Genomic DNA, 14,006 nt, shown 5'->3' with positions numbered 1-14,006 from the left:
CGCAAGCTGCCAAAAGACCTGTGGTTCGGCCCCCGTAAACTTCTGACATTAATCAAAAATGGCATTGTCGTGTAAGTGCTGAGTTCACAAAGTATGCAAAGAGTTCCAGAGAGTTCTAATCAGACATGGTCAGTTACCGGGATGATAAGTTATAGATATTATCCCAATAAAAATCTGTTTTTGGCATTTGTTTTGTCCTTTTAGGTTTGTTAAATACCATAGTAATATTGTCTTGTGTTTGCTAAAGGGCTATTCAGACTGGGCTAAGGAGACGTAGTAATTTTGGACGCGGATGGAGAAAGATTGATGACATCAAAAGTGTATTTTTATTTCCAAGTAAAAAGGCGGGTAAGTCTAATTTTTTATGGAAAATTATGTCATCATTCCTCTCCTTGGATTGCCACTTTATCGTGGTGCCTCAGTGACCCTGGGGGCTATGTTGTCAGTGGCAGTGGCCCCGGGTAGGGTCTCCCAAGGCAAAAAGGTCCCAGGTCAGGGGCCAGACAAAGAACAATCTGGTGATTGAAAAACCCTGATGAAAAGTAAACATTGCAAGGTCTTGTTTCCCTCGTCCGGACTTGGGTCAGCAGGGCCCCACCCTGGAGCCAGGCCTGGGGGAGGGGCCAGTTGGCGAACGCCTGGTAGCCGCACCTTGGCCCGTGGGTCCAGCCAGGCCCGGCCCGAAAGAGTTACGCGGGACTGTCCCCAGGTGGGCTCACCACCCACAAGGGTAATATCAGGGGTTCGGTGCCTTGTGGATTGGGTGGCTGACAAAGCTGGCTTTTGCGTTCTGGAACTGATCTCCTGGAGAGGAGCTGGATGCTCTTTTCATCTGGAGTTGTGGTGGGTGAGTGACACCAGGCTAGGGTGGGGCTACTGGTGTCCCCACAGCCCGGTTATTATTCAATTCAATTTTCAATTCAATTTTATTTATATAGCGCATTATCACAACATTACATTGTCTCAATGCGCTTTACATTTCTGCCTCGTAAGGACCCCCCATTGAGTAAGCCAAAGGCAACGGTGGCAAGGAAAAACTCCCTAAGAGGAAGAAACCTTGGGAGGAACCAGACCCAAAGGGGGAGCCCATCCTCCAGGGGCCGGCAGATGAGTCAAACAAACAAGATGAAATGACTAAGCTAATACAGGGGTTGAAATATATGTCTCAATGCAGCGGCCGACCGGTGCAGGCACGGGGTGCTTGATGCACGATGGCAGGATTAATAGAGGCACAGCCGCAGGGAAGGATAGCGAGGCATCGTGTTGAGCCAAGGGCAGGCAGGTTGGAGGGTAGTTGCCGGAGGTGGAGGTAGTTGTCTTGCAGGCAGCAGAGGCATAAATTCTTCAATGACATGGTGCTCCAGGCAGCACACCCCAGAAGGGGTGAGGGAGGAAGTAAGAAAAATTGTGTATTAGCCAGAGTTGAGGAAACCAGAGGCAGTGCAAGCAAAATGATCGAGTGCAATATTCGTCTAGGCTCCGGCAGATCTGGGTATAGCAGCATGAGAAAGAGGGAGAGACAGGCGGGAACACAGGCATATCGGAGTTTGAATGTGAAGGCTGTCTTCCTGCGCCTATGGTTCGGGGGAGAGGTCTCTGACTGTAATCTGCACTTATGCGCCGAATGACAGTTCGGAGTACCCGGCCATCTTGGACTCCCTGAGTGGTATGTTGGTTAGTGCACCATGAGGGGATTCCATTATGTTGCTGGGGGACTTCAATGCTCACATGGGCAACGACAGTGTGCCCTGGAAGGGGGTGATTGGGAGGAACGGACTGCCTGATGGGAACCTGAGTGGTGTTCTGTTGTTGGACTTTTGTGCAAAGCATGGTTTGTCCATAACGAACACCAAGTTCGAGCATAAGGGTGTCCCTAAGAGGACATGGCACGAACATGCCCTGGGCTACAGGTCGATGATTGATTTTATAATCGTATCATCTGATCTGCGGCCTTCTTTCTTGGACACTCGGGTGAAGAGAGGGGCAGAGCTGTCAACTGATCACCACCTGGTAGTGAGCTGGCAGGTCTAAGCGCATAGTGAGGAAGGAGCCTGGGAGTTCATCCATCCACTCTACATGTGTTTTGTGGACTTGGAGAAGACTTACGACTGGGTTTCTTGAGGTGCTCTGTGGGGGCTGCTTCGGAAGTATAGGGTTTGGGGTCCACTACTGTGGGCGATTCGGTCCCTGTATGAACGGAGCAGAAGCTTGGTCCGCATTGCCGGTAATAAGTCGGACATGTTCCCAGTGCCTGTTGGGCTCTGCCAGGGCTGCCCTTTGTCAACCGGTTTGTTGTGGGCAAGAAAGAACTGAACTGGAAAGCAAAGCTCTCGATCTATTGGTCCATCTTAGTCTATGGTCATGAGCTATGGGTAGTGACCGAAAGAATGAGATCACGGATACAGGCGGCCGAAATGAGGTTTTTCCGCAGGGTGTCTGGGCTCTCCCTTAGGGATAGGGTGAGAAGTTTGGATATCCGGGAGAGTCTCAGAGTAGAACCGCTGCTTCTACATGTCGAAAGGAGGCAGTTGAGGTGGTTTGGCCACTTGGCGCTGATGCCTCCTGGGCGGCTACCCGGAGAGGTTTTCCGTGCATGTCCTACAGGGAGGAGGCCCCGGGTCAGACCCAGGACTCGCTGGGGGGATTATATCTCTCGGCTGGCCTGGGAACGCCTCGGCATCCCCCTCGAAGAGCTGGTAGAGGTGGCTGGGGAGAGGGAGGTCCGGGTATCTCTCCAGAAGCTGCTACCACTGCAACCCGAACCCCGGACTAGCGGATGATAATGGATGGATATATTATAATTTTCGTAGTATTTAAAAATACTGCTACTTCAGAAGCAGGGAATGTGGATATTTTCTTTTATTACATGACTTTAGCACAGAATACCAGGACTCAGATGCAGCGGATTGGGGCACCGTACCACCACACCAGGCTTTTTCTTACTTTCAATTCTGTATGGAAATTATAGCGCAGAGCATTTATGTTTTTACATTTTTTCTGTCATAGAAAAAATGGAACCTTAGCTAGCTTTGCAGTTTTAATTATTATTCCTTTTATGGATCATCTAATATATGTTTAAAAATCAGTTTATAGTTTACCTTTTGAATAAGTGCTGCATGTGATCTCTGAGTCAATCGTAATCATTTTCATCCTTGCTGTTTGAATCACTCTAAGATGGGTTTGTGAGAAATTGCTGAACTTTATAAATACCCAAATATTTATTACATCAAAATCACATCACTATATTTACAACAAAATCGCATCAGTAGGACAGCACGCTAAATGCTATATATATCTGCCTGCTGTCCTATTATATTAAACAAAATACTTTCAAAATTTCTTTTCATGCCATCCTGATCTATTTGTTGTGTCCGTTCTTCTGACCACATTGCAGTTTTTTGTTTTACTTTGTTTATTGTTGTTTTCTGAGTTCATAACTGTTTTCAGGGCAGCATTTGTATAGTCTTTCAGAGGCAGGCTATTTGCATAACCAATCAACAAAGAACGCATTTCAAGTCCCACCCCAAAGTATTAAACTACCAAAGAAGTACCCCAGCTGGTTTGGTACTTTTGGTACTGGAACTTGACCGGTAGTCAGTGGAAAAGGGAAAGTACCAAAAGTACAATACTTCGTGAGGTGGAAAAACGCCGTTTGTGAACAGGTGATAGGACTCTGACAGACTAGGAACAGGGTGGAGCAAAGACTTATTCACACAGTCACAGGGACTGTCCTCATCTCCTCTTGAGTGGACATTGGGTCCGTGATCCTCATCCTGTCCCTCTGCTGAGGGGTATAGGGTCATCACAACCAAAGTACTTTCTCTTTCTTCCAGTGTACATCTCTGAAAACTGGAAGGATGATGCCTTTTTTGGGAGTCAGTTCCTTAATGGATGTAACCCAGGAATGATACAGAAGTGCACTGAAATCCCAGAAAAAATTCCGGGGATATCAGATGTGTGCCCTAACATCAGTGAGCTCATCCAGGTGGGACCATTAAACGACTTATCCCCTAGTCTGTGGAAATGTGATGCATTTTCAGTTCAACAGATCATGTTAATTGGTTATACTAGAATCAACCTTAATTTAATAGGTCAATCTCTTAACCAGTTTTGCAGTTAAGGGAGAAATTCTACTTTTTTATTATTATAATTAATTTTTTGTCTTGTTTGCTTAGAATGGGAACATTTATATGGTTGATTATGAACTGCTTGATAACGTTAAAGACGACATCATTCATGGCCATCGACAGTATCTGGCTGCACCAATCGTGCTTCTTCAGGAGACGGCGCAGGGACTGATGCCCATCGCCATCCAGGTCATGAAGGTTTATTCATGAAGCAGCCCTTTATTGTAATACATTGAGCGGTTAAGATGATGTCCATTTTCTGCACTTCCACAGTTGAAACAAAAGCCTGGTGAGGGGAATCCCATCTTCACTCCAAACAAGGAGAACCCAGAAGCCGAGGCCTGGCTTCTGGCGAAGATCTGGGTCCGTAACTCTGACTTCTACATCCATGAGCTGGTATCCCACCTTCTGAAGACACACCTGCTGGCTGAGATCTTCTTCGTCAGCATCTTCACATCGCTACATGATCACCATCCAATCCTAAGGGTAGAGATCCTTTTTCATAAGTGGGCAAAGAACATGGAATTATCTGGGTGATGTAAGAGTTTAAGGACACTTCCTTCCTGTGTCCACAATTAGATCTTTGCTGTCACCGGGCGATACACAATCCCAATCAACGTAGCCGCCAGAAATACACTCACCAACGACACTGGCTTCTTTAAGGAGGTTAGACATTCTGTTTTGTATTGACATGAAAATAATCTGAAACATTTCCACCTTAATATGCAACAAATCATATTATGCAGCAAACCTGTTAAACTCAGTACATGTGACAGTCATTCTGTCTCATTTGCCTCACAGTACACAGGCTTTGGCAAGGACGCCCAGTGCAAGGTGTTAGAGAGAGCAATCAAAAACCTGACATACAAGAGCCTCTGTCTGCCTGACAACCTGAAGATCCGTGGAGTGCAGAATCTGAAGAACTATCACTATCGGGATGATGCCATGCAAATCTGGGATGCAATATCTGAGTAAGGAGCCTCCTATTTTTTTGATGATTGTGTGTCATGACAGATCCAATCTGTCACCACTCTGCCAGGGGCCTTGGGAAGGACAGGCCACCTTTACTATTGTACATTAGCCAGATACATTGTGGCTTCGGCGTTTTGTAACTTGCTGTAAGTGTTAAAAGTATCATTACGTATTGAAAAGGCCATTAATAGTACTTATGGTCATTTCAGATATCTTCAGAAGGTTGTTGATACATACTACAATGATGACAGTGATATTAAAAAGGATGAAGAACTTCAGAACTTCTTTCACTGTATTTACCATTATGGATTTGAGGGACAAACAGGTAACACTGTCAATAACTGAAATAAATTTCTCTTGCTTATTTATTTAGGTAAATTATGTATTTGTATTATAAATCAGAAAGAAAGCATCACTGGTGATGAGTTTGTTAAGCATTAAGGAAAGCCAAGAAAGATTTTTTTAATGCATTTTATTAGATTTCCCTGAAACAGTGGATACTAAAGCAGAAGCAGTCAAATACCTGAGCATGGTGATGTTTACCTGCTCAGCTCAGCACGCCGCCGTGAACCACGGACAGGTAACATGGCTGATAATCACGTCACACCATCCATGCATGATAAGATCTTTATTAAAGCTGTAGCAGAGTTCAGCCATATACTTTACCCTCCCTACAGTATGATACTTACGCTTGGATGCCAAACGGTCCCACAACAATGAGGCAGCCCCCACCAAGGAACGCGGACGAGGTAGATGAGGATTACATAATGAATACTCTGCCTGATATGGAGACGACCCTGCAGGCCATGTCTGTAGCCCGGTTCCTCAGTCAAGCCACTGAAGATTTTGTAAGTGCTTATCTGTTTGCTGGTACTGAACCTTTTCCAGTTATTCCTTGATCCCTATGTTCTTATCCCAAACTGACTCATTCTGCTCTGTTAGCCTGTACTGGTAAGTGGCCTGATAATGGATGGATTGATTTGTTCTGTTTACTTTTCTGTGTGATAAAAGGATACTGAGTCACTGTCATTTTGCACCAATTTCATGGCACTTTGTTGTGGAATCTTCTTTTCAAGCTTTAGTGTAACAAAGTAAACAGCCTTGTTCCTCAGTTTTCCAATCTCAAGTAGGTCTGCTATTGGAAAAATATCTTAACATAATGTATATCACTCAGCCCTCCATGCTGCCCCCCATAGGTTGCCCTGGGAACTTATGCAGATGATGTATCCAACGATCCACATCTGAGGGATGTGATCAAGAATTTCCAGGAAAAGCTACATGACATTGGGGAAAAAATTAAGAAGCGGTCAAAGAGTCAGAGCTTCCCGTACGAGTATCTGTACCCAGGTGATATTGAAAACAGCATCGCCATCTGAAAGATGGGGGCATGACCCAGAATATAATGTCCTTCTTTATTTTTGTTTGATAACATTACTCAAATTACTGAGTAGTGGCTGGTGGATATTATTATAGTCATGTTCCGCATAACGACATTTTGGTCAACAAAGGACTGCATCTACGACGGTGGTCCCATAAGATTATAACAGTAATGAAAAATTCCTATCGCCTAGTGACATCATAGCTCAATGTATTGCTCACGTGTTTGTCGTGATGCTCATCCAAAGAAATCTACTGCACTGCCAGTCGTATAGAAGTGTAACAGATACAATTATAATAACTGATAATGATAATAAAAAAACTATGTTACTGGTCCATACATTTATTCTACTGTAGTTTTCATCGTTATTCTACAGTGCAGATCTGCTCTGTCTACTTATAAAAATGTTTTCTGCAGCCTAGGTGTGTAATAGGCTATACCAGGGTTCTTCAAATCTGGACCTCGATTCCAAATCCAGGCCTTGTTTTCAGTTCTCCCAGGTAGTTAGTTTAATAATACCTGATTCTGATTGGTCAGAGGCTTCACACCTGGCTCACAGGTAAAGGAAGGCTGGAAAACCAGCAGTGCTCGGACCTTGAAGACCGTGATTTGAATAACCCTGGGCTGTACTATTTTAATTTGTGAAAGTATACTCTGTGATATTCGGACAGTGACTAAATTGCCAAATCACGCATTTCTCAGAACGTATCCCCGTCGTTAAGTGATGTAATTGAGAGTTGAAACTGAGCACATAGAACATAGTTGGTGTTGGTGTTGGGCAGAGTATCACCTAATCACATGTGGCATTGTAATCCCTGGGGCTTTGGTCTTCTCCTAATCTGTATTTAGTCTGCATCGTGCTGGATGCCCATAAGGCTGCAGGCTGTCTTGGCTCCTACTCCTGATGTTCCAAACTGTTGAGGAATATGGAGAAGTGAGCAAAGACACATGTAGGACATGCCTGTGAGCTGTGGGGGGAAATATAGCAATAATCAAGGGGGCTTCATTCATTTTGATTACTGTGTTCTTTACATATATTTTTGATTATGCCTGAGATATGAAGCTCATACCTACAGTACAGAATCACTGAGATGGTTAAAGGATCACCCCCTCCCCTCCAAAAAGATATACTTGCCTTCCACCTGTGATCATTTGTAATCATCCTGATGAGTTCAGCATGAAACAGCTGTTCCTGGAGCATTCCAGTGTTTGGAAGTGAAACTGAAAGCAAACAATCAGCTATGGCAAGGGGCTGCCAAAGATCTCAGGGATAAAGTTGTGGACAGACACAAGTTAGGAGCTGGATACAAAAAGAAATCAAAGGTTTTATTCATCCCTAGGAGCAGAGTAAAGTCCATTATCAAGGAATGGAAAGTGTTTGGTATTATTAGGACCCTTCCAGGTCAGGCTGTCACGCCAAACTGAATAGAAGAGCGAGGAGGAAAGTGGTCAGAGAGGCTATCAAGAGGGCAGATATAGTAATCTTTGGCAAAGAGTGGTCATTGTGTGCATGTGACAACAATATCACACATGCTCCACAAATGTGGTTTGTATGGGAGAGTCGCAAGAAAAAGCCAGTCCTGAACAAGGGTCACATTAAGTCTCGATTGTGCTTTGCCAAAAGGCACCTTGAAGAAGGTGTTATGGTCAGATGAGACCGAAATCACACTCTTTGGTCTCAATGCCAAATGGCTTATCTGGCGGAAAGTCAATAGAGCTTTCCATCCAAAGAACAGCATAGCTGCAGTAAAGCATGGAGGTGGTAGCATTTTGTTGTGGAGTGTTTCTCTGCAGCAGAGACTGGGCCATTTGTCTAAATAGGCTGAAAAATGGATGGGGCAAAATACTGAAGCACAAAGTACTGACACAGGGGGGGTAATCCTTTAACCATCAGTGATTTTTTGTTTTCTTTTTAATGTTTTCCTGGACTGTTGCTATTACAGTATGTCTTTCACTTGGTTGTTATAAGTTGCATTGAGTAAATACAGCTGGGAAAAAAAACATTGTGTGTATCTTCATTTCCGGATGCAAAGCAACAAAATGTTAATATTTTGAATGGGGCGATTCTTTTCTATGCTAACTAAGTCAGAAGTCCTATGCATCAAGTTTCAAGTCAAGTCACAATCCTTACTTCTTAGAAGCAAGAATGTCAAGACATTTAGACACTTATGTTGCCGGGGAAGGTATCCACGAAACAACAAGCAACTTTTTATGTGGGATCTTTTATTCAATGTAGGATCTCCAGTTCTCCACCGAACCGGGACAATTAAGCTTCCCATTTATTAAACAATGAAAAGAAAATTACAATTTGGCCTTCGTAAAAATCCAAATTTAAGAAAACCCTTAAATCAGGCAAGCCAGAAGTTTTATAAACCCCTTATTCTCCTTCAAAAGTAGAAAATAAATAAAAAGAGAAAACGGGAAAAAGATCCCCAGTACAATCACAGTAGTGGCAGTCCTGCGCCAAACCAAACAAATACATTACTCAGCTTATCCATAATTAAATGCTTCATATGCACTACGCTGTTCATCCAACAAACACTTTTATCAGTCATTTCTCTACACGTGGCTTCCTCAACACATCTCTTCACCCAGCAACCACCACCCACTGAGCTCACCAGGCCAGACCACCACAGCGTCCACGCTCAATCTTCCCTCATCTGACTTCCTTCTAAATCTAACGCTTCTAATTACTCCTTGGTTATGATAATCCGCAGGGATTTCCCCAAATACCTCACTAGTAGTTCAGACCAAAAGAGGATCCCTCTTTTTCCAGTAAACGAATGTCCAGCACACCCGAACACACTTCCCTTTTCCCCTGTTCACAGAGTGATGACCTCACTCCCCAGCGCCACTCCCTTAAAGGGACTACGTTCCTCCCTGTATTTCCACCTGGTTACACCTAAGCAAGTCATGTCAAGTCTTGGCTAATCCTCAAGTAATTTCACCATTAGTAACTATGATACATGTAACTGTGGTCAATTTAATACTAATTTTGTCCGTGTGTATTAATATTTGTATCTCCCTAAGTAAAGAGTTCCTGTAATAAACAACTGAAAGTAGAAATAAAATGTGTTTTTTACTATTTTGCTGCATTTTGACGTATTCAGCAATTCATATATAAAACTATTGTAATGAAAACTTTGACTTGCAGAAAAGTGAAAAATGCTTTAACGCTGTCACACACACTGTATATAGAAACAAATAATACTATTCCCTAAGTTTTTTATTAGGTGAAATTTGCACTTTGAACCGACAAATTATTGATGTTATGTTCACAGATGATCTGATTCTTTCCAGTGGCTCTTTGGTGTGAACGAAGGGAATCTTGTCGTATATGAGACATATATGTCCAACTTTCACTGCCTGCTCTCCAATGCGCTGCACTCCTCTTATGTGAACAGTGAGAACAAGCCAGTCACAAGAGGCAGAAGCTGTCAGCATCAGGTATCTTAAAGAGTTAAGTGTTACCCTATAATTCTCTTACTGATTATTTTGAGGATAAACCTAATAACCTAGTGTTCAGTAGTGTTATGAAGCCGTGCATACATTCGTTATTACAAACCGCGTAGTGTTCAGGAGTGTTATGAGGCTGTGCATACATTCGTTATTACAAACCGCGTAGTGTTCAGGAGTGTTATGAGGCTGTGTATACATTCGTTATTACAAACCACTGGCTTCTTTCATGGCAAGTTTCATCTGCCTCTGCTGGAGGATGAAAATACTTCTCAGCAGAAGGACTTTCCCCTTCTTTGGACAATAAGAATCCAGAGCTGCGTCATCTCGAAAGGCAAATAGAGAACTTAGCACTTTGTGACCCTTAGGGTTTACAGCAGGGTTCTCCAGTTTTGGTCCTTTTGCAGTTTGCAGATTTATCTGCTAATTACCAAGTTTAGTAGGTGTGTTTGAACAGGAAAATCTGCAAACTATGATGAATTCTGCCCCCCCCCCCCCCGGACTGGAATTGGGGAACCCTGGTTTCCAAGTTCAGGAGGTTGTTCTTTTTTGTTCTTTCAAGCAGTTCCCAGCAGCGGCATCTTTTTTGACTGCTTGTTTCGCAAGAGATAGACTGCAGAAAAAATGACCTACAGTAACATTTCTGCCACACCCTTCTGCTCCTTCAGTCAGCTGTAACACAACCCACTCGCCTTTATTCTGCTCTCTTTCCTGCCCTGCCTGCCTGTATAAACCTGAAGGCAGTGAAAAGATGACGTTTTCCTGTCTCATAGTATCTATAATCTGATACAATATTTTCTAGGCTTGCACAGAATATACTGTTTGAATGAGACACGACCACGGCGGGTAAGGAGCAGCTCATCAACAGTAACATTTTCACCAGGAACGAAAGCATCTCTCAGTGTAACTTCCCACATACCAAATACGTATCGAATTGGAGAAAATTTGTCATACTTTGACTTTCTCGTCTGTGAATCTGATGGGAGATCAAATTTGTTGAAATCAATTACGAGTCATGCTTCACTCAGAAAGAACATGTCTATCTTCTACAGTCCACAGCTGAAAGATAGATTCATCCCTTGACTTGTAAACACCATATAGCATAAATGCACCAACAAAACAAAGATATTCTTCTTCTGTTACATCCTACGTTCTCACCATAGATGCACTGACCTTCATTGCTTGTCCATTTCACATCATGTACACCAGCAGTTTCCTCATGAATGTTTGCAAAAGCGTATTTTGTTGGTCCTGGAGGGGTATACCTGATTTTTGCTGTAGACTGTCTTCCAGCATTTTTGTTCCATACTGTGTTGTACTTGGCCAGCCATGTTTCTGTGTCACTTCTCTGTGACCTGGGTTTGTAACTTCAGCCTCCCCATCACTCATCAGTCTCCCCAGCATCTTCTTCAACTTGTGTGTCACTTCGCTGAAAGTTTGGTTCATAGTCACTGTCACATTCTGCTACATCATAGGACTCATTGTCACTTTCAGCATCTTGATGTATTATTTCTAACACAGGTGCGGCAGTATATTTCTTTTGTGACAATCTTCATTTGAAGTCTCTTCTACTTTCAAACTACTTCTGTAGTGGTGGCAGCAGATTACCATCTTCTCACAAAATCATTGGCTCATTCTGACCCCAGTGGTAGGAGCATTATCAAACAGCTTTGGCATCATCTTGGCCCGGTTACATTTTACTCTAAGCATCAAGGATTGAAAACTTTTTCCAAAGCCACTGTGCAACAACACAATACACTATTGTTTAAGTGAGGCACTATTAACAGTAACTCACTTTTTCTCTAATAATTTTTTTCCAAGTTGCATTAAAAAGTCAATTTAGGGAATTCTTTAGCTGCCTGGACTCCTTCCTTTGGAAACTCTGATGTATACATTAATTTTATTGTTTTCTCTTTATTTTATCCTGTCCAGAATAATCTGTAAATCTCATTACAGGCGTTTCATGACCCCCCTGCATGGGTAAGTATGTCTTGGGTGGTCGCTGGTCCAGGGAATGATGTTAAACTGCATCCGGCCCTGCAAGCGGTCCTCCAGCTTCCAGGGAAGACATTTTGGGGGTGGGGGCAGGATTGTCACTCCAGCTACCGTAAAACACTTCACAGCAGCTCATTCTAAACAGGTGTGAACCCCTTCTGCTCTCCACGGAAGTACTTCTGCTGCAGCCGCCCAGAGGAATAATAAAGGGGATAAGGGAAACTTCTTCAATCTTCTGTTGTCCATGTGACGGATGCACCCAACCTTTCATCTGTCTCTGTGTAAGCCCCCTTCGACCAGCCCTCTGGCATCTCCTGCGCTGCCCCCCACTGGTTGATAGATGGAGGTGAGACGTTCACTGTTCGGCTCTAGTACCTGGTGGACTGGGAGGGTTACGGTCTGGTGGAACATTCCTGGGTTCCTGGACTATTTTATCCTTGATCCTTCGCTAATTGCAAGTTACCCGCAACTGATCTGTATCACCCGTGTTTTGGTTTCATCAAGTTAACATATCAGACCTCCAAGCATTTGAACTGCATTTCCCTTGTACTTGGTGGTGAAATGTGTCTACTGTTTCTCTCAGATTATGCATGAAATTGACATTATGAGAAACTTGTGTCACAAGCACATTGTGAAGTTCTCTCACTATTTGGAAGGCAAGGACTTCATGTGTATCTTTTTGGAGCTGTGCAGCAGGGAGTTAAGACCCCCTTTGTATGGGGCCTTTACAGACAACTTATGAAGGCTAAGTCTTCTTGCTAATTCAGCCTTGGCTTCCCCGTTTTCCAGTCTCTTGAACATATTTTGAGAGCTCGAAAAACTATGACATACCCTGAAGTTATGTACTATCTGCGTCAACTTGCATCTGGGTTGAAGTATCTCCACAGAAAAGGCATTCTCCACAGGGACATCAACCTGGGTATGTGTATAAACCAGCACACTTACCTTAATCTGCCATATGCATGTAGTTCATATGGATTTTTGTATACTGATAACTCTGCAGATTAGGGGTGCACCGATTGCAGTTTTCTGGCCGATCAACGATCACCGATCCTTAGGCAACCTTACCTGCCGATCTCGATTTTTTTTTGCCGATCTTGTTTCTTTCATAACTAAAAGACAGTTACTTCAATGTTTCCATTTTTATTGAGTAAATTGATATGAATACTCACAAAACATGAGGTAGTGTCCTCAAATATAAACGAACATATAAATGAGCATTGCTGTTTGAACTACAAAATCATATTTTTTCTTCCAGACTTTAATTTCTCTAATTTTGTAAAAAAAATATATATATATAGCTGTTATGACACACTTGTCCAAAAAATAGGGAGGGAGGCAGCCTGCACTGCACCTCTCTCGGCAATGGGAGAAAAGGCTGATTTAACCCTCTGGGGCCTAGGGGTAGGAAACACACTTTCACTGACTGGGGCATGATCACACATTTCATCACACTTAATTCATGGCAAATAAATTATTTCTTATATATTTATTTGTTTTGCCATTACACTCATCTTTATTTTAATATATATTGTAAATATGTCAGATTTTTGTTAAGTTTGAAATTTGACATCAAAGTATAGACATTGCAAAATGCAGTTTGGAACACTTGCAGAAACATTATAAAAGTACATAGTAAGCAATGCTGGCAGTTTGTTTTGATCCCAGATATCTGATCACCAAAGTCTTGGCTACATGAAGATGACTAAATGGTGTAGATGCAACATTAATTTGGATAAATAAATAAGAAAAACCTAACTCATGTAACTATTTCTGGCTCCTTTCATTGAATATGTAGCAACTTTCATGTGTATGAATGAGCCATTGTCACCTGGCCACGTCCCCAACCCCCTTTTATGGCGCTGAAGGGGATGTATCTGGATCGCGTTTCACCGTTGCGCTGTTAATCAAATTACCATGCGAATGCGATTTGAATACGCGCTAATGCGGCTATTTAGAATGTGAATAGCGATCTTCGGGTGAGAGCGGTACTACACGCCCCCGATGCAGGTAAAACAAAGTAAGATGACATGGTTTACTTTTTTGCCGATTTAACCTAATTAAAAAAACTTTAATAC

At 42.9% G+C, this 14,006-nt stretch overlaps 1 protein-coding gene across 1 annotated transcript; it reads left to right on the top strand.

Moving 5' to 3' along the window:
• Positions 1 to 333: 333 nt before the first annotated feature.
• LOC140592066 (polyunsaturated fatty acid 5-lipoxygenase-like) lies at positions 334 to 8,417 on the top strand. The gene is made up of 9 exons (XM_072714110.1): positions 334 to 348; positions 3,834 to 3,985; positions 4,176 to 4,316; positions 4,401 to 4,613; positions 4,707 to 4,793; positions 4,929 to 5,098; positions 5,579 to 5,679; positions 5,777 to 5,947; positions 6,296 to 8,417. The coding sequence occupies exons 2-7, from the start codon at positions 3,905 to 3,907 to the stop codon at positions 5,586 to 5,588; spliced, it is 702 nt and encodes a 233-aa protein (XP_072570211.1). The 5' UTR covers positions 334 to 348; positions 3,834 to 3,904; the 3' UTR covers positions 5,589 to 5,679; positions 5,777 to 5,947; positions 6,296 to 8,417.
• Positions 8,418 to 14,006: the final 5,589 nt, after the last annotated feature.

Source organism: Paramormyrops kingsleyae, chromosome 7 (assembly GCF_048594095.1).
Source record: "Paramormyrops kingsleyae isolate MSU_618 chromosome 7, PKINGS_0.4, whole genome shotgun sequence".
NCBI classification, from domain to species: domain Eukaryota; kingdom Metazoa; phylum Chordata; class Actinopteri; order Osteoglossiformes; family Mormyridae; genus Paramormyrops; species Paramormyrops kingsleyae.
This window is presented reverse-complemented; position numbering and strand designations above follow the sequence as displayed.

Bases quoted from the DNA above. Each gene is read 5' to 3' on its own strand.
- LOC140592066 (XM_072714110.1), top strand. From the start codon at position 3,905: ATGATACAGAAGTGCACTGAAATCCCAGAAAAAATTCCGGGGATATCA. The intron at 3,986-4,175 runs GTGGGACCATTA...TTGTTTGCTTAG, and splicing joins ACATCAGTGAGCTCATCCAG to AATGGGAACATTTATATGGT. The intron at 4,794-4,928 runs GTTAGACATTCT...TTTGCCTCACAG, and splicing joins ACACTGGCTTCTTTAAGGAG to TACACAGGCTTTGGCAAGGA.